Below are 18,752 nucleotides of genomic sequence, written 5' to 3' on the forward strand. Positions count from 1 at the left end.
GTATTTTTTTAAAGACTTTATAGATGGTGTTAACGTCTTCCAATAAAACATAATTTTCAAATTTTCTGTCAACTTTAAACTTTTTTTTTAAAGTCAAAAACATGATGGGCTGCTGGATGACAACCCTAGCGCCCCCTACCAACGGACTTAGGAAGTTTTCTGGGGAAATCCCGTCTATAGTCTCTACTTGAAGGTTTTTGTTAAACAACAACTCACACACTGCAAAACACCTAAAAAGATTTAAGATTTGTCCAAGCAGCTGCAACAAGTGAAAGACAGAAAGGGTATTGTGATGTTACAGACGAGATGCATTTTTAATAAAAAACAATTTGTTATGCCGCTTACATGGCACCTTCCTGAATAAAAACGGAGTTAAAGTAAGCCCAAACTAAGCTCTGCAATACAGTGGACTTAAACGGTAACTCCTGATTAGTAATTCTTTTGCCCCAGGCCAATAGGTATCTTGATGCATACCCCCTTTTTCTTCTCATCGCTTTAATTTGGCCGCAGCTTTGATCAAGACGATCTCAAGCGCCGGACAGGCTGCATAAGGTTCGAGTTAAGCCAGGCTCCCTCAAACTCAGTAGTCCCATCTTTGCCTGTTTGCTAACAAATCAGAATGTGAGCAGAATTAGATTTAAATTGAGGGGGAAAAAAGACCTTTATCAGATCTTTTTTTTAATGAACTAATGCAGCAAAGATGATTGAAAGCAGAGAGACGCTCTTGTCCGTTCAGTGTCCACTTTACTTCTGATGTACTGCGCGGCCCAAATTGTTTACGGATGGGCCTCTAATCGGATCCAGAAAGGTATATGTGTGTGTGTTTGTGAGTGTGTGAGGAAGAGGTCCTGGGGAATGCCAAGAATGTCTATTGTTCAGCTTGGGAAGGAGTGATGGGGGGGCAGACTATTGTGCTTCATGGTTCTTGGCACCGCAGACCTCAGCATGCCCCGTTCTCCAGGGAGCATGTGGTTCAAAAATCCCAAACAACGGATGTGTGTGTGTGCGTGTGTGTGTGTATGAGAGCTTTTTTTTACCCATCCATCTCTCTGCAATAACATTCCAAGCAATTAGATGAATGTTTGTGTGTGTGTTGGAGAGTGAGTGTGTGTTGTGTCTACTGCCAAAAAAGCTCCTGACAGTCCCAAGCAACTTACTAATGAGAAAAACAAACCAAAACAAACAAACAAAGAAGAAGAAGAAGAAAAGAGTGAGTCAGCGTTCAGAGGCAGAAGCACTGGACAATCAGAGATCGAAGCTTGGGAGGAACAGATGAAAACAAGCGTTTCAAATGAGCACAAACAAACTGTGAAGCCGAGCGGCGGATGGGATCAGAGCCGAGAGGGCTTATCTTTCTAGGAGCGATTCAGGAGTTTGATGTTCTGATCAGACTTCACTGTTACCGATTACGCTGATTAGATGGGCCCCGGCTACATCCTTTTTTCGCTTCTCATGGGTTCAATTACTAAGATTTAAAGTGAAAGGCCAGCCGTAGGGGAGCCAGCAGATGGCAGCCTGGTATCAGCTGGATCCCACTCGCTGAAATCCTGACTTTCTGAACATGTGGGAGGTAAAGTGAGGCCAAGGCTGTTTGCGGGGAACATTTTCAGCAACGAGGGCTGTTCAAAATGTTTTACACCGTAAAATCATCACGCAGTCACCAAACACTGCATTTCGTTAAATGCCACCATTCAAAATCATCAAGCAAAAATGTTGACTAGTTTTCCATTTACCAGTAATCAAAGGCCAGAAGACTTGAGAGGTCTGGAAGGTTGACCTCTCAAGTCAACCTTCCAGATCTTTAATGTATTTTGTTGCGCTCTGTGATTTATAAACTAACAGAAGTATTTTGAAGTATAGTCTCTGAGCTACAGGGAGCCAGTGGAAGACTTAAGAAATGGGATGATGTGCTCCGTCTTCCTGGTTTCAGTAATCAATGCGACTAAAGATAAACAAATGGATGAATTTCTGTAGATCTTGCTGCGACATTAGTCCTTGAGTCATGGAAACATTCAGATAGAAGGTGCAGCTTTGTACTTTCTGAGTTGTTTGTGGAGACATTATAGCACACCTGTAACTATAGCACACAGTCAAGAAACAACAGTGACCTGTCATTTTACTAGTCACTTTACGTAACCTGGTAGTTGTGTCTGCTTTGAGGTCTCATCATATTCATGCCATAAATGAGCTAATCTAGCGTTAGCTTTGAAAGTGCTAGACATCTCCGGTGTGAACAAACCTCAAGACTCATTAAGGTCAAAATGACAAAGGTTCCCACTCTCATGTTTCACAACCATGTCTTCTGCGTATTTCTGTTGTTTTCAGGTCTGAAAACTGTCGGGAAACTGAAGTAAATATTTATTTTGTTCATCCACAAATCCCAGCCTCAGTTGAGTGCCAAAAAGACGTGAAAGTGTTTGTGCTCATTTCTGAGGAAGGCGGCGAGTCAAAACATGTCGATATTTTATCGCCGTAATGTCTAAGAGAATTCCACGTGCTAGCTCCTTTGTCTTTCTACCACTTTTCCCCATTTCCATCCTTTCATGTGCTCTTCCTCTCCCTCGTTTGGGCTTCGGCTAAAGCCAACATTTAGCTAATGTGGCACGGGGATCAAAGAGTGAGCTGAGATCAAAGAGCTTTGTCATAAACAGCAGTTTATGCTGCCATGACAAACATAATATCATCCCTCTTGTAATTACAATTTTGATTTCTGCACGCAGACTTCTGCTGCCACTGTGAGCGCGTCGTGTTGCCACGTAACTCCAGCCTGGGTCAGACTGGGATGGTTCCTGCCTTTTATCCTGGGATTAGCTCCTTTTGGAGTTAAAGTAAAACAATCAACACATTTACTTTTTACCAGAGATGATAGATATTCTCTCTGATTTCATGATCTTTGAGACGTCTAGTCCACGTGCTAAATACACAAGGACTTCTATCTACAGCTAGCAATGCTAAACATGCTAACAGAATGTGAAGATATCAGATAGGGTTTTCAAGGCATCCAGACTGTCTTGTATTCTTTGTAAGCGCTTTTGCTCAGCATTCCCCAGCTCTTGATTCATTTGTTTTGTTTATGTTTTTAGTTTTCCTTTGGACTTCAGTTGCTTTTTCAGCAATTTTATGCCCAGTGTAGCAACATGGACAAGTCCAGGACTGGAAACTTTGCAGATGGGCTATGTCTGTCAGTCACTTATTAAAGAAACAGCAAAGACGTGACACAGTTGACCAATAACAGCTCTTTGGAAAATACTTTGTTAGCTACTTTAATATCATTTTCAGTCAAACTGGGTTATTCTTGATATTTGCCACAGAGTCAGCAAAACTAATCGAAACAAACTTGAGAAATTTTGTGTCTAGTAAGCTACATACAACCTAAGTTACAAATGTGTTTCTTTTTCTCCTGGTATATTGTCTAATATGCCTCTTACTGGTTTATGTTTCAAATTTAGGAGTCTAGAAAAGCCTAAGAGGTGTAAAGGAAGAAGTAGTTTAACAAACCCAAAGCATGCAAGCTAAAAATGAGCAACTATTAATAAGGAACTATTTAAACGTCTGCCTTTGCAGCCTTCATGTTATACACACCTGCAAGCTAAAAAGAGCAGCTTCCTCTTCAGATCAGCAGCCATAAACAAACTGTTTAGTCTTTTGTTCACTCCCTGTGAAAGCTGCTTTTTTTCACACAAAACGCATTTCTTCAGCACTTTAGCCGGACAGGAAGTGCTGAGGGAAAACTTTGAGAGGAACAGGAAATGATACATTTGCTGGAGAATGCCCCTTTGCAGTGTTTATAGCTGCCCAACTGGAGTAGCTAACACACACACACGCACACATAGAGACATAGACAACAGATCTAACAAAGGGTCTCAGAAAACAGGAAGAACTGAGGAAGGAACATTTCCAGGTTGGGAGAACAAAGATGACCAGAGCCTTTTCCCCTTACAGATACACATCAGACAAAAAAATATGTGAAGATATTCCATTGGAAAAGTACAAGGGTGGGCATTACGATATTCAAAAGACTCTCCCTTTTTCAGGGTTTATTTTCTCATTCAATGGCATTGAATTATTTGTTTACTTGTAAATTTTATGTATCTCTAATATTGCTTAAAAATGCTGAAGTGGTAAAATAACAAATCTACAAAATGAACCAATTTCTTCATCCGATTAATTGTCAGAATTAATTACTAAAATAATCATTATTGCAGCTCTAATTTCAAGCAATAGATATACTGACTGTACAGTTCTAATATATAGAAATTTACTTATATTATCCATTCTAATATTAGCTCATTAGTATAAGTATTATCCAATAAAAACAAAATTTGAAAAAAAAAAAAAAAAAAGATTGATTTTTAATATCCAAATCTGCCAAGGTATGAATAGTTTTGGGCTCAACTGTATATCTCTAACAAATATAAGTGGACAAATTAAAAAAAGCGTAAAAAATGTAAAACGTTTTCAAGTTCATAGCCATATGTTAATGTTAGAGTATAACTCACTGCTCCTTTCGCTCACAAATAAAAAGCAAGTAAAGAATCTGACCTGAATTGTGTATCTAACTTTTACTTTTCTGCTGGTGGAAAAAAAAGTAAACTGTGGCGTCCGTTCAACTCTCAAGGCTTTCACTCTAAAATAGTAATGTTTTTGTATTCTTTGCGGCTTGTTTGTCAGGTTTCACTACATTCTCTAAAAGAAGGGTCTGCCTGAAATACAAGGGCGGTTAACACCAGTGTGGCTTCTCTTTGCTCCTTAGCCGCCTTGTTAAAATGCCAATAAAGCATCAGTAGAGAAATAAAAAAGGAAAACTGACCAAAACACAATGCCGTCTCACCCGGCGCTGAACTGCTGCGCAGGCCAGTAAATTCCTGCGGTTAGCCGGATTTAGCCTGCAGGCCTTCCTTTGGCAGAACGATACAGTAAGTCAGAGCTAAATTACCTTTTTGTTTAAAACACGAACAACACGGTTGAGAAAGGAGGGCAGCCCTCAAAGGCATGATGGGATGTAATTTTGAGACTTAATAATGTCCTGAACAATGACAAAGCCTGTAATGAGATTTACAGTTCGTCTGTCCTTTTATACAGCGATCATGGAAATACCCTCGTGTTTTCCTGTCGTTTTAAATTCAAACTTCTGTGTTTCTATTGGATTTCAAGTAGGACTTGAGTGGTTAATTGAAATAATTATGATTAATTGATTATTGAAGTAATCACCAATTAATTTAGTAATTGTTAACTGGAATATGCTGCAGGGCTTCCCCCGGTTTATGATAAGCCTGGCGGGCCACCAGGCTTTACTTGAGCCCCCACCAGGTTTTTTTTAAGACTTCATAGCAAGTGATCAGGTATTAATCTTTCAATCTTTCAATAACACATTGTTGTCAAGTGATATTTTCAGATTTCCTGTAAATGTAAACATTTTTTAACTCAAAAACATGATGGGCCGCTGGACGAATGACAGCCAACCACCAAGCTTAGCAGGTTTTCTGGGGGAAACCTTTCCACTGACTCAAAAAACAAAACAAAACAAAAAACAAAGAACGAAATTTTGTGAAAGCACAACATATTTAGAACAAAATTAAACTCAACAAAAAATATAAATTTTGTATGTGTATGTATCCTCAAGTGCAATAGTTTTAGATTAATCTGGTTCAAATGCAGCAAAATGTTTCTTCAATGGCATTGACTTAGAGGAGACTGAATACTAATTCAACACTCAACTTTCATATTTAATTTATTTAAGAAAAAGAAAACAGTATTATTTTCCTTCCAGTTTTCAGTTACACACCACTTAGTGCTGTTAAATAAAAGAAACACTTTAAAGTTTGTGGTTGTAACCTGACAAAAATCAGAAAAGTTAGAGGAGTGACTAACTAGTAACTAACAATCCACTTTGAATCTCAGATCGGCCTCCGACTCACGTGAAGCAGAAACGTTACACAAAAGCAGCTTCTTTTAAATCCCATCTCTTCGCCAGCTCCACATTCCCTTCCTCTGCATTTACATCATATAATTAATTCCGCTTTTTTTCTTGCCCGCTCCATCAGCTGAAAAGGCCATTTATTCAGGGGTGCACTGTAAAACGGAGTACAAGGAAGGCCATTAGTGGCCAGTTTCCTCAAGACTCCACAACAAATCTGCCGAGAGTCTGAAAACAGAACCGTGAAGCTGCTTTCAATCAAAGCTTTGGTCATTTGACATGGAAGTGGCCATAAACCAACAGACCCTTGATAAAAACACGCGGGTTAAATGCAGATGAGACACCGAGTATAAAGGATGTTGAGAACCTCAATAAATAACACCCTCTTATGGTGAAGAAGCAAAATGACTCGTGTGTGTATAAAGTTTCAAGTGGACATGTAGACGTACTGATTACAGTGTCGTACCTTATTCCACTTCAGCGTTGCCCCATACCTCCTCATATCTTTTCACATTTCTTATAAAGTCCCCTTAAGAAACATGGAGCTCCATACATTCACAGGCCATCCTTGTTCCAACATGGCTGCCCCCCTCCCCCGTGTCATTAAAACAGACGGTAATGAGTTCTGGTTTGTGACTCAGGAGCCTGTTCCACTGTTAAAACTATACGAGAGCCAGGAGTTCGCCATGTGAGCGTTTCATCATCGCTCAACAAGCCGCTTGTTTTGTAGGCTGGCCTAAAAAAAACTCCCACCGTCCTGGAGGCTTTCCTGTTGCCGTGGTGACGACTCGGAGCCAGACAGAGACATGCTATGATACAACTTGAGAAAAAAATTGAGGTCAAAGTGCAATGCTGTTTGCCCTACACGATAGGCCCGACGGCAAATTTTGCCGGACGATAAATTGTCCCAGAAGTTATTGCGATAAGCGATAACGTTGTTTTGAGGCCATTTTCAAGTAACGTTATGGTAATGGCACAATAATGCAAGGATTCTCTAACTTTGACAAGCTTTAAAGTCTAATAAACTGGAAGATATTTTAAATGTCCAAAAGAAATTAACAAAAGAGAAAAACTTAAATAAAAAAAGGGCTAGTTGAGACCAAAGCACCAGAATGACGGCTCTCATCCAGTTTTTGGCACAAAGAGAGAGAGAAAAAGGTAAATAATGTAAAAGGAAATCACTGAGTTCATTTTAATTCAGCATGCGAAGAAATGATTCATTACTTACTGTGACAGGCATGGCCTACTAATTACTAATTAAGATTTGGTTATTTGTAGGGGCGCACCGATTGAAGTTTACTGGTCGATCACCAATCTTTAAAAATCAAAATTCAATTTTGTTCAATATCAATTTTTGTCTGAAAAGTAAGGATGCACCGATATGAAAATCTCAGCCAATATCTAGATGCAATATTAATATTGCACACAACACATGACCAATCTCCTACATACCAAACACAACATGATGGAAATTAATGTCGGCTGTTTAAATCGACCCAGCTTTATTTATCGGATCGATAAAAATGACCATCGATGTTGGTGCCGATATATCATGCATTCCTACTGAAAAGTCAGAAAATATTGTGAGAAAAGTTGTAAAGTTGCCATCAGTGTGTTGATTAAACAAAAGTTAGAGAAAAGCTACACAATACAAACTGTCTTATTTTAACCAAATCTACAGCTGTATTTCTTGGAATGAATTTCTGTTTTTGTTGTTTCGTATAGTTTTAACAGTGGGAAAATAAAGAGAATCTAACATTACACAAAAGCAATGGAAACATTTTTTTATCGACAATTATGTCAAAAAGCAAATACTTTGCAACCAAAAGACATGTGACTTTATCGAAAAGAATTGTCCTCACACTATTACTGTCATTCTTTGTGAAAAATCCTTGCGTAGATTTGAAGAAAAAAACTTTTTTTTTACCTTTGCATCTTAAAACAGTAATTCTTTAGCATAAATTGCATGGGGAGCGTTAATCATCTCGGAGTCCTGGTAACTCTGCAGGAGCTGCAGAATGTTAAAACGGCGTAGTCAAAGTCCAGATCAGTGGCAAGACTTGAAAACTGATGCTCACAAGCAGAACACAGTAGATAATTTATCGTCAAACTCGCAATTAATCACTACTCTGTGTTGCTCTGTCACATAAGCTCCAATAAAACACGACGTTTGGAGTTGTAACTAAATATGAATCACATTCACACACCCCAGCAGCAGGAAAGTCCCCCACAGTCTCCACACCAGACTGTAACACACTGATGAGTAACAGAGCGACATTCTCATCATAACTAGTAGCATTCCTCAGGCTCATTTCTGTCTGTTTACCGTCTGAATCACCACCAATTATTCATCCTGCGGATTCTTACCATCATTTGAGATCGGTGCGGCTGCTGCTGCTTCAACAGACCAAACCTCCCTGCAGATGCCGTGCCTGATTCCAGAACCAGAGGCGCTGCTTCCAGAGGGCTGTCTGAAGAATCTGTCAAATCTTTTACACCACGTATGCGACCTAATCCAGCTGGGATTATCTCCTCTCTCTTCAGAGGCACGAAGTGTTTACACACAGTGTTGAATTTCAAATCGGGACAAAGGCTCCATGGTTTCGCTTCTGTTTTCCAACATTTTAAGTGATGAAAACCTGACGCAGAAATGTGCAAAAAGTCAGGAAATATTTAAATAATATCACCATAATGTAAAGTTTAGGAACCAGTTTAGTTTGTTAACCCACTTAGTTCTTATGTTTCCTTCACGTTTCTTGGATTCGCTGCATATTTTGACCAACTTATGCCCACTGTTTTTCCAGCATTTCTCTAGAAATCCTTTTACACTTTAAAACGCATTAGGCTGCATCTGCCTAAAACCTTCATTTGTTCAAACATTTCTCAACACTGAATCAACTTCTCGGCTGTTGGAAGAGGTAAAAAAAAAAAAAAATCTCCTGCAGTTCATCTAAAGCCTGCGGTTGTAAATGTGGAAATGTTGTTAGGTGACCTCAGATCGGCGATGGCGGTTTAACCCACATCCTCTAATTAAAGGCTGAAATTCCAACTGGACCTTTTTTTTTTATATACATACATATATTCAGAGTGTGGAAATGTTCCTGCTGTTCGTTTCTCTTCCAGAGCCAAAAATATTAACAGAGGCTCAATATGTGAGAAGTGGGAAAACACACTTTCACATCCTGTACCAAGCAAACTTGTTAGCACACTTACTATGAATCGGAAAATCCAGCAGACCCTAAATGACTCGTCGGCCGTGACGTTTAAAAGCTGAAGCTTAAATCGAGGATTTAACTGATGGGAGTTATTGATATGCATCACTAAGAATCATAATCACTGTGTGCTAAACTAAGTTTAAATCGATGCAGGTGTTCCCCCCCCCATAATAAGAAAATTTCACATTAGGAACTACTTACAGGCTCAGCTTTTCCAGCCTCAGGCTCCAGGGTTCAGTTTTAGCTGAACTGGGATTAGCTAAAGATGACGCAGTTATATTTCTGTGTTAATAATTCCTCACTGCTGTTTAGTTTAGCAGGTTGTAAACATTTACAGTAGCTGGTATTTTATTATTGAGCAGTCCCTCCAGGTTGTTGCAATGTTTGCTTGTTTGTTTTTTTTTTTAAGAATGTGCGGCACCTTTCTCAAAGTTTTGTATATCAAAGTTTTGAATTCTTTAAAGCTTTATTTTTGCCATAACATGGTCTTACAAAAAAAGCTGAATTAGCTTCATTTCTCTTTTTCTTATCTAGTTATAATCCCTCCTTACCTGAGAAGATGCTGCATCATCGTCCTGCTGCTGCTGTAATGACTGAATAAAGTAACAGAGACACAGGAAGTGCACCGATGACTGAATATATACACAGTGGAAGGAAATTCTACAGAGCATCTAAAAATGGTTTTGGAAAAAAAAAAAGAAAAATGAGACGTTTAGCATCACACATGCTTTTATCTTGCAGGTTCGGTTTTCAAGAGGCGAAACATGAAGTTCAGTTAGAATGGGGGCAAAAGGGACCAGTCAAAAATTCAGTCGAGTCAGAAAAGCAGGAAATACAGATTTGCAGAAAAGTTGCAATGACTGTTGGAAACTTTTCTTGTAAACCTCTAAAGGAAACGTAAATAAATGTAGAACCTTGCACAAATGAAGAACAGCAACAGGGAATAAAGAAATAGGGATATAAACCCAACGCAATAAAAACAGACACAACAACACGTCTGATTAAAAGCTTGCTTGAATGAAACGGTCTTCAGTTGGTTTTTGAGATAATCAACCAGAGTCTGAGAACGACGCACGGTGCCTCAGAGTGCAGGTGGGATGTTTCATCAGGGTTTAGGAGATGGACATTTGTGAGGTCAGACGCTGATGTTGGATGAGGATCTGACTCTCAGCTTGTTCCAAAACTGTTCTATTGGGTCGAGGTCAGGAAAAATAAATAAAATAACTGACATTTATCTTTGCAAATTAGCAGTAAGCAAACAAGCCCAATGTCGCCACCTCTAGGACTGAAGTGGAAACTGTAGAGCACCGAGTAAATGTTGGACCACAGAATCCCGGCCGACAGTTCGTGTTTGGTTAGTAACCGACCTGACACGGTACCCACTAAGATTTCCTTTAAATGTGTCTGGCAAACAGAATCCTAACAGGAAGCGGATGATCACGTCCTCCTTCCTTTGTCTTGTGTTGACGTGAGTCAACGTCAACACAAGGGAAGAAGAAGAAGAAGAAGAAAAAAAAAAGCGACTGCGGCTCATCTATTTCTGTTAGCCAAAAACTCCCTTTTAGACGGTTAGAATAACACTCCAGCTGTCTGAATGCGTGTTTACCTCCTCACTGTGAGCTTCAGTATCCTGTACGACCCCTTGATGAGGATGAGGGCTTCCTGTCGGCTGCCGTACAGGGCGGAGCCGTTAATGTTGATGAGCTCATCTCCGACCTTCAGCCTCTTGCAGTGCGCGGCCTTCCCTCCATCCTCGATCTGAAGACAAAGATGAGATTCGGGAAAATTAGCTGGAAGGCTAACAAGGGCACATTCACACAAAGAAAAAGAAAAAAGAGAAGAAACTCATCGTTAAGATTAAAAAAAAAAAAAAAAAAAAAAGAAGCCCTGTAACGATCCCATGGAGCAGTCAGGACAACGACTCCTTTAAAACCTGTTTTTGGAGACATTTTTAGTTAAACTGTTTCCGTCCCCATGGCAACCTTGCCCCAGAGAGCATCTCCAAAACATCCCAAATCAAAACATCCCACAAACCCCGTCTCATTCCCTCGTAACAAGCTCTGTGTGAGAGTGTGTTAGGCTCAGTGGTGAGGACTGAATTGTTAATGCATTACTGGGATGTTTTAGACTGGTTTTAAGTTAAAAAAAAAAAAAAGATGGGTGTGTTGCAGTGTGAAGCAAGGCTAAATTCAGACATAAATCACACACACAACAAGAAGAGATACTGAACAAAATCCAGAGAGACAGAATCACAGACAGGCGGTGAAACTGAGGAAGATTCAACGAAAACCCAACAAGTGCGACACTAAAAAGCTGAAGATACAAACCGCAGCCACAAAATGTTTTACTCACTTTAAGAAACAACTAGAAATGTCCCCATTAGGTTTTCTGAGGGTTCCACCAACTCAAATATAAACACCATTGTTAATATGATTGAAGACAGAAACGCACAAAAGAAAATCACAAATAAGGAAACCATGAGACAGAAGTGAGCCAATGGCTTAGATGAACAACTGGTGATAAATTTGCACCTTTTCAAGCTAGCTAGCAAGGGAATATTAGCAGCTAGTTACTGCAACCACGTTGAGTCAAAGAACGCAGTGAAAATGTATGTGTGACGCAAATTTTGGCACAACAGTAAAGTCCTGTGAGAAAAACAAAAACTACATAGAATATATTAAATTAAATAGTTTTACCACAACAGCATTTAAGACCTGTGATTAACTTATTTAAGGTCAACTTGTTTCTGTTCAACGGATTTAAGACTTTTTAAGGATGTGCGGACACCTTGCTACCAATAATGACAGAGAATTTTCAAATACTGAGTCCGAATCCAATTCTTTGTCAAAATCCAGGCTTTGTATTAAAAAAATACAAAAAACTAAAGCAGCTTTAAAATGCAGAACCGCAACACCCTGTATTTCATCAACACTACATCGCGCTCATTGCAACGACTTTCCAGCAGTAAATATTTTCTCTCTGTTTTGATATGTCTTGTTGATTAGGAATAAATATAGTTAAAATATATGAAAATAAAACAGTAGCACAATAACACTTGTGCTCAACATGGAGTACAAAAGTTAAAACACGACAGCACCGGTATTTTAGCAGAGGTTTATAAACACTTGAGAAATCTGTATCACAAAAAATATTTTTAAAATGGTTTTCATTCATTTTTGCAAAATAATGTGTATGGATATTATTAAAGTGGAATAAACAAAAAACATGTTTATAACTGAGGACAGCAGCAACAAGCAAAGTTAGAAAGAAACATAGCGACATAAAAAGCACTCTAATCCGTTTGTTTTTGAACCCTTTCCAGTCACTTTTTTTTTTTAAAGCCACAGACACAAGAAGGGCACCGGCTGAGTCAAAGGCATTCGACTGTGTTTATTTTCACTTGTTTCTAATGAGCTTTTCACTCTAAAAACAAACCAGAGGCCAAAAAGGGCTTCAGTGGACGACTGTTTATTGCTGCTCATAATGTGGAATACTGTTCACACATGCACACACACACACACACACACACACACACTTACCCTCAAAACACCAGAGCGATAAAATGACCTTTCATTATGCAGAAATGCAACAGATGTAGCACCAACGAAATAAACTCTGCTGGTGGAAGATTACAAAATACACAGGAGGGGGTCAGATCCCGGTCCTGCTAAAACTATCAATGTACCGTTAAGCTCAGAAAATAATCCATCGGTTTCCCACGGAAACGAAACCATGGGGGGAGGATGGAGGCACACGAAGGTGAGGCAGGATGAGCTGAACGTAAAACGAGCACCAGAAGGTAACGAGGCTCAAACAAATGATTCAGAGAAGGCAGAGGAAACGGCGGAGAAGAAAGAAGGAAGGGAGGAGACGACCTCAGGGGAACGAGCTGTAATTTGTCCGACACACGCTCACCCACACACACGAAAGCACGCGCACACACACACACACACACACACACACACGCACACACACACACACACACACACACACACCTGTGGATTTTATATACTCAACCCCAGCATGCAGAGATGTGAGGTATAATTAGAGAGTGGTAATAATGGAGTTGATTATGGCGCGTATGTTGCTACGTGCGATCTGATGAGGTCATTAGCCAAAACCCCGTTTTCTCTGGAGGGGATGGAAGTCGTTAGCCGCTGCTGCCGCTCGACAACAAACACCTCCAGACAGGAAACCAAGGTCCGACTTCCAACAGAGAGAGGTTTAAAGTTGTTGCCGGTAAATAAAATTAACTCTGGCAGCTAAAACGTAAGCTTCTCGCATCACACAAAAAGCTCGCTTTTTAAGGTTTTGCCGTAACTCGGTGTGGGGTCCCACAAATGAGCCGTCATTGTTTTGTTTTTTTTTTCCATTTACTTGTTTGCCCTTTACTTCACCCAGGAAGACCCCACCGAGAACTCTTTTTCCTGAGATTCCTGGTCATGTGGGTGGCACGTGTAATAAAAAAAGATTTAATGTAGGAGTCTTAGATTAAAAAGAGACAGAAGGGGGGAAAAAAGTGAAATGTGTTGATATAACTTTGCAGAGCTGGACACTCCTTTCTCACGGATCCAGGAATGTGTCTAGTTACTCAGAAGGTGCAAAAGGTGAGTCGAGAAGGCGGTTGGGTTGCACCGGATCTTAATTTTCTTTGAAAGAAGTTGGAAATCACCATCGCCCTTCAGTTTCAGAACTATGCACCGCTTTCTGTTGGGGTCTGTCAAATAAAATCTTGATAACATGCATCCAAGTTTAGTTAAAACTTGGCAAAAATGTTGAAAAGTTCAAGGTGTGGGAAAACATTTGCGAGGCAAAAGCTGAATTTCCTGCTCAAATCTTTAAATATGCTAGTTCCTGAATTAGAACGTCAAGGGCACAGAAAGGCATTTCAAGCAAAAATATTGCTATAATATCAATATTTCCAGTAAAACGACAGTCCGATCCACCTCTCTCTGCCCATTTCCTGGCTGAATGTTGTAAACATTGGCCACTAAAAATCACAACGATCTTTAAATAAAAATGTTGAATGACAATCACATTTTTACGTCTTTATTTATTTCACTAAATGCTGATCAAGAAAGGAAAAAAAACTCATTTAGTAAACAATTAGACTGAAAACAGCACGTCTAAACATCACTGAATTAGGTAAAACTACTAAGAATAATTCTAAGAGTGAACAGAGTGTAGCTGAAAGTCCAGTCCTTAAAAACTTTACACAAAGAGCAGCGTGAAGAAAGTTAGTTCATGCTCAATTAACTTTAAAGTGCCATCATCAAAGAGTCATATCAAAACAAAGAGTCGACACCAATTTGAAACAGAAATTTGTTGCTTAGGTGAATGAAATGCACAATGTTAATGTCAGTATTGACCAAAATAATCACAATTATAGATTTTTTCCTTTCTTCATCTCTTGTATACTCTCCAATCCCCTCTTTTGCACGCACGCGCGCGCACGCACGCACGCACATTGCCTTTGCTCAGCAATGGCTAAAGTTTCCACTTTGTTATTGTTTCCTAGCGAACTGTAAACAACGGAGACAGATGACCGGTCAGTCCCAGTTTTTTATGATGGTTTTGTAAAACTCAACCTGGCCTTGAAAAGCCTCATGCTAGTTAGCAACTTGGTGAATTATCGCCTCCTTGTGGATCAAGACACACACCTGGTACACTTTAAAGATTTCTTGAAGATTTATAAAATATTCCTCAAACTTTCATTGCAATGATTTTCAATCATGTTTGAACGTATCAACGAGGAAAGGACGAAATGGCTAAATAACTGCAGTTGATGGAAACGGTTGTGTGTGTTGTTGTCTCAAAGTGAGGGATTAAAAATTTTAAATATTATGCATTTTTTATTGCTCACCTTTTAGTCTTAGCAGCACTTTTAGATTGACAGTTCTGTGTTTTTAACCTCCACGGTTTGAAGCAGTGGAGTTTAGCGCCATGCCTTCTAGCTAAATATTAACTGTCGGTGTGTTGTTTTCACTGCGACTTGCTGTAAAAATGAATTGCCCTTTTGGAAATGAATACAGATCCGAATCTGACAAGTGTTAGTTTTAAGCTCCAGCCAAAGATATACATTAACCGTACCCAACAACATGTGCTTTCATTCATATGTCATTAATAACCCCTACAACACCCCTCCAAAAAAAGGTCACAAAGCAGAGCATACACCAACTGTGTCCACACAAAGCACAGAAACAACTCGTGTGCCAAATAATCACCGAGGATGATAAGTACCAGCCTACCTCGGTTTTTTTTATGTTAACATCTGGTGAAAGAAGGTTTTCTTCTTAGTGTACATAAAATAAGCAAATGACCTGACCAGCGTGCCTGCCTGCCTAGTGTTAGGTGTGTGCGAGTCTGTGCCATGCTGCTGTCTGTGCCGTGGGATGTCCAGACTGGGTGAGGTCAGCCCCGGCACATGGGAAATGTGGAAGAATGCCCTCTCTGTACGCTCACACTCGCACAAATCAGACACACACCTTCAAATTTAGATTTAAGGAGCTGCTTTTTCAGTGTTTGTGTCATGGCGCAGTGCCAATTTCTAAAAAAATGGAGGGAAGAGGTAGATAGATAAACAAAAAGAAAACCCTGAGTCTTCTGAATCTCTATCACAGACTAGTAAAAGTGATGAGCTCTGGTCTGTAGCTTAGTAACAGCTGTGTGTGGAAATCTGATGTAGATGATGAACAGGACAAACGTGTAACAAGGTCGGATGTCACATGCATGCATGTGTGGTTGTATTTCCTGCGTCATAGTAACATTATCTGTTTACACAGTCACGCTGTGGGGGCCGGACTTGCCTATGAGGCCAATAATCAAGACCCGTTAACATAAATGAATAGATTTTATGTAAATGACGGGGTTTAATGTTACAGTAACAGCAAGAGTAAGTGGTTGGGCTGCTTCATTCGATGAAAGGCAGCGTGAAGCCTTACAGGTGGAGGAAATGTGGGTCCGTAACTGTTAGCTACTGTCAGTGGGTCCCTACACTTTCTTCCCGACTCGTGAAGAATCAGGTTTCTTGGTCGATGCTCAAGATGATGATCAGCGTTACTGTTCTGCCAGACAGCAGCCGTGTTTCCATCAGTGCGTATTTTGACGTATCGGATTAGAAAAGGTTGATGGAAACGGCAAAATTCGAGATAACTTCCTCAATTTCATTAACAAAACGTTTTTATGTTGGCTTGAGACGCTCGTCGGCTTTTCCCAAAAAAAGAGTTGGAGGCAAACGGAAACACGTTTGCCAAGCAGGTTCTCATGTAGCGAACGTTTACCTTGGATGACTGATTGGCATTTTCCGTTGTTGGCGTACATTAGCATGTGACATCGTCAATGCTAGTTGACAATTACAAGTTGCCCAATATTAACACATTTCTGAAAATCTCTCTTCATGTTTCTGAGACTTGTGGTCTGTGCTGGTTTGTCAACTTCCTGTTTATTACGGCCATGCACAACGCCGACATCTGAGGAAATCACGCTCTGTGTAGCCTTCTTACTCACTACCGAGTGAGTAAACTGTTAACCAGACAAGTCAGAATTAACACTGATGTCATTCATTTCTCTCTGAACATAATGATGGAAACGACTGGTAAAGACGAAAAATGAAAGAAAAACACTTGAGAGTCATCTGAAGACTTTCTCTCAGAATGAAGACATGAAAGCCATGTCATGATGGCAATGTCGGCGGCCCCTTTTAGGGACAAAGACCCCAGCAGGGGCTATTGTTTGTTGGGCTCCCGTGAATAATGGCCGTGTCCCCAAAGTAAAATATGTGCAGAAACATGAGTAGAGGAGCTGGAGGTTTCACTATCACCTCTTTCAAAAAGCTCTGAAGGTTTTTTTCTCCACGTTTCCTGTTTTGACAGCTCCTAAATTCGCCATTATTTCCACTGACCCTTCAGGGGAGTTTATTTCCACAAGTCGCTCTATGTGTGGTGATTTCTCCAGAGTCAGGCTAAGGACTGGGAATAAAACATAAACTCAGTGTTTGTATGTGGTGAGTGGGTTACTGCCAACTATCCAAATGGAAGTTGAGCTTAAACCAGAAGAAATCTCGGCCAAGTTCAGTGGGAATAAGGTGTGATCACAGGTATTACCCTCTGCATTCATTTACAGAGAAGCACATCCTCCAATTCAAACCACTGTACTTTAGCTGCGCTCTGAGATATAAAGTTTCCAGTAGTAGCCCATAGAGGGCGATAATGAGCCAGTTTATACACCGTCTACCTAAAAGAGGAAAATGACAAAACTGCAGAAAGAATAGAAAAAATTATTTTATCACCAAATTTGCTGCTTATGAATTTTTAATTTTTGAAAAGGTGCTTTTTTTTTATTTATTTTTTTACACTCTGTGGACTTCCGTAGTTCAGAGTGACGTCAGCAGTATTTTGCAGCCAAGAGCCATCGAGCTAAAAATGAGGTGATTTCTGTTACCAGCACATTTCTCTGGGCCTCTGCAGTAAATATTCACATTTTGTGCTATAAACATAAAATCTCATCAAATATTTTTCTCTGGTTTCTGGTGCAAATATTTCAGACTAATTTAACTTACTAGTAATACTGCAGCAAGATATAGGAGTTGTTTTAGGTAAATAATTCCTTAGTATTGATAAAAGTACCATTTCCACTTTCAGATGTTTTCACTTACAACGTGGGGAAATGTCTTGATCAAAGTGAAATAGTCTGCCAGTGGAAATAGTACTTTTCATCGACATTAAGGAATTACTGACTTCAAACAAGCTCCTATATTTAGCTGAAAAGTTACTTGTACATCAGTTTGTTTTATTTCAAGTGTTCTAAGATATTTGCACTGAAATACTTGGTGAGATTTTATGGTTTTGCTGTGGATCCAGTTCAACTTATTTCTTTCTTTTTTTTCAGGAAATCATATTGAGGTCCTAATCATTCATTTAAGCCAGGGGTCCCCAAACTTTTTCCTGCGAGGGCCACATAGCTGTTCCTTTTTCTGGTCGGGGGCCGGTTTTAGTTTTTGGAGAAAGAAACCTTAAAGGGGGCGCGCGCGACGACACATTCGCGCTATTAGACAGATTGTTACCCAGAATGCAAATGGAAAAAACCGTGAGTGAAACGGTGACTGACTAGTATATATTCCATTGAGGGAAAGTTAGTTTCACATCTGCTCAAGAGCCCCCCTGGTGGTTGAAGAAAAATCCACATATAAACCGGAAAATACAATATATGAAAAAAAACACTGAATGCTCTCTGGTATGAGGAGGCGGGCCAGATCCGGCATTGTTCAGGGGGCCGGACCAAATGCCGTAGTTTGGGGACCCCTGATTTAAGCTCTTCTAAGCAATTCTAAGAGCCTTTTCCTTACACCTATGGCATAGCGCTCCTCATGTCTTGCATGTATGGAAAAACAAGCTCCTCATTCTTATTCAACTGCTCCCACAAACACACACACACACACACCCTTCCTCAACCTCTGCCCTCCAGTCTGAGCCATGTGAGGTTCTCCTTGCTTCCTCACACCCACACTCGCACAAGGCCTTCTTTATCAGGGCGGGAGGAGGGGAGCCGTCGACATGGAAAAGGAAAGAAAGCTCCCACGCTCGCAACGAAAGCGACCAGCAGACGGATCCGTGTTTGCATGT

General features: G+C 40.0%; 1 protein-coding gene across 1 annotated transcript in view; it reads right to left on the reverse strand.

The window, feature by feature from the left end:
• The window catches only part of shroom4 (shroom family member 4), a 77,078-nt gene that overhangs the window by 40,178 nt on the left and 18,148 nt on the right, over window positions 1–18,752 (reverse strand). Inside the window, exon 2 of the mRNA XM_014981640.2 lies at window positions 10,739–10,890. Coding sequence (XP_014837126.2) covers window positions 10,739–10,890 — 152 coding nt within the window. The remainder of the gene's footprint in view (window positions 1–10,738; window positions 10,891–18,752) is intronic.

Source organism: Poecilia mexicana, unplaced genomic scaffold (genome assembly GCF_051168715.1).
Source record: "Poecilia mexicana isolate PSO_F unplaced genomic scaffold, ASM5116871v1 scaffold_18, whole genome shotgun sequence".
In the NCBI taxonomy this organism is placed as follows: Eukaryota; Metazoa; Chordata; class Actinopteri; order Cyprinodontiformes; family Poeciliidae; genus Poecilia; species Poecilia mexicana.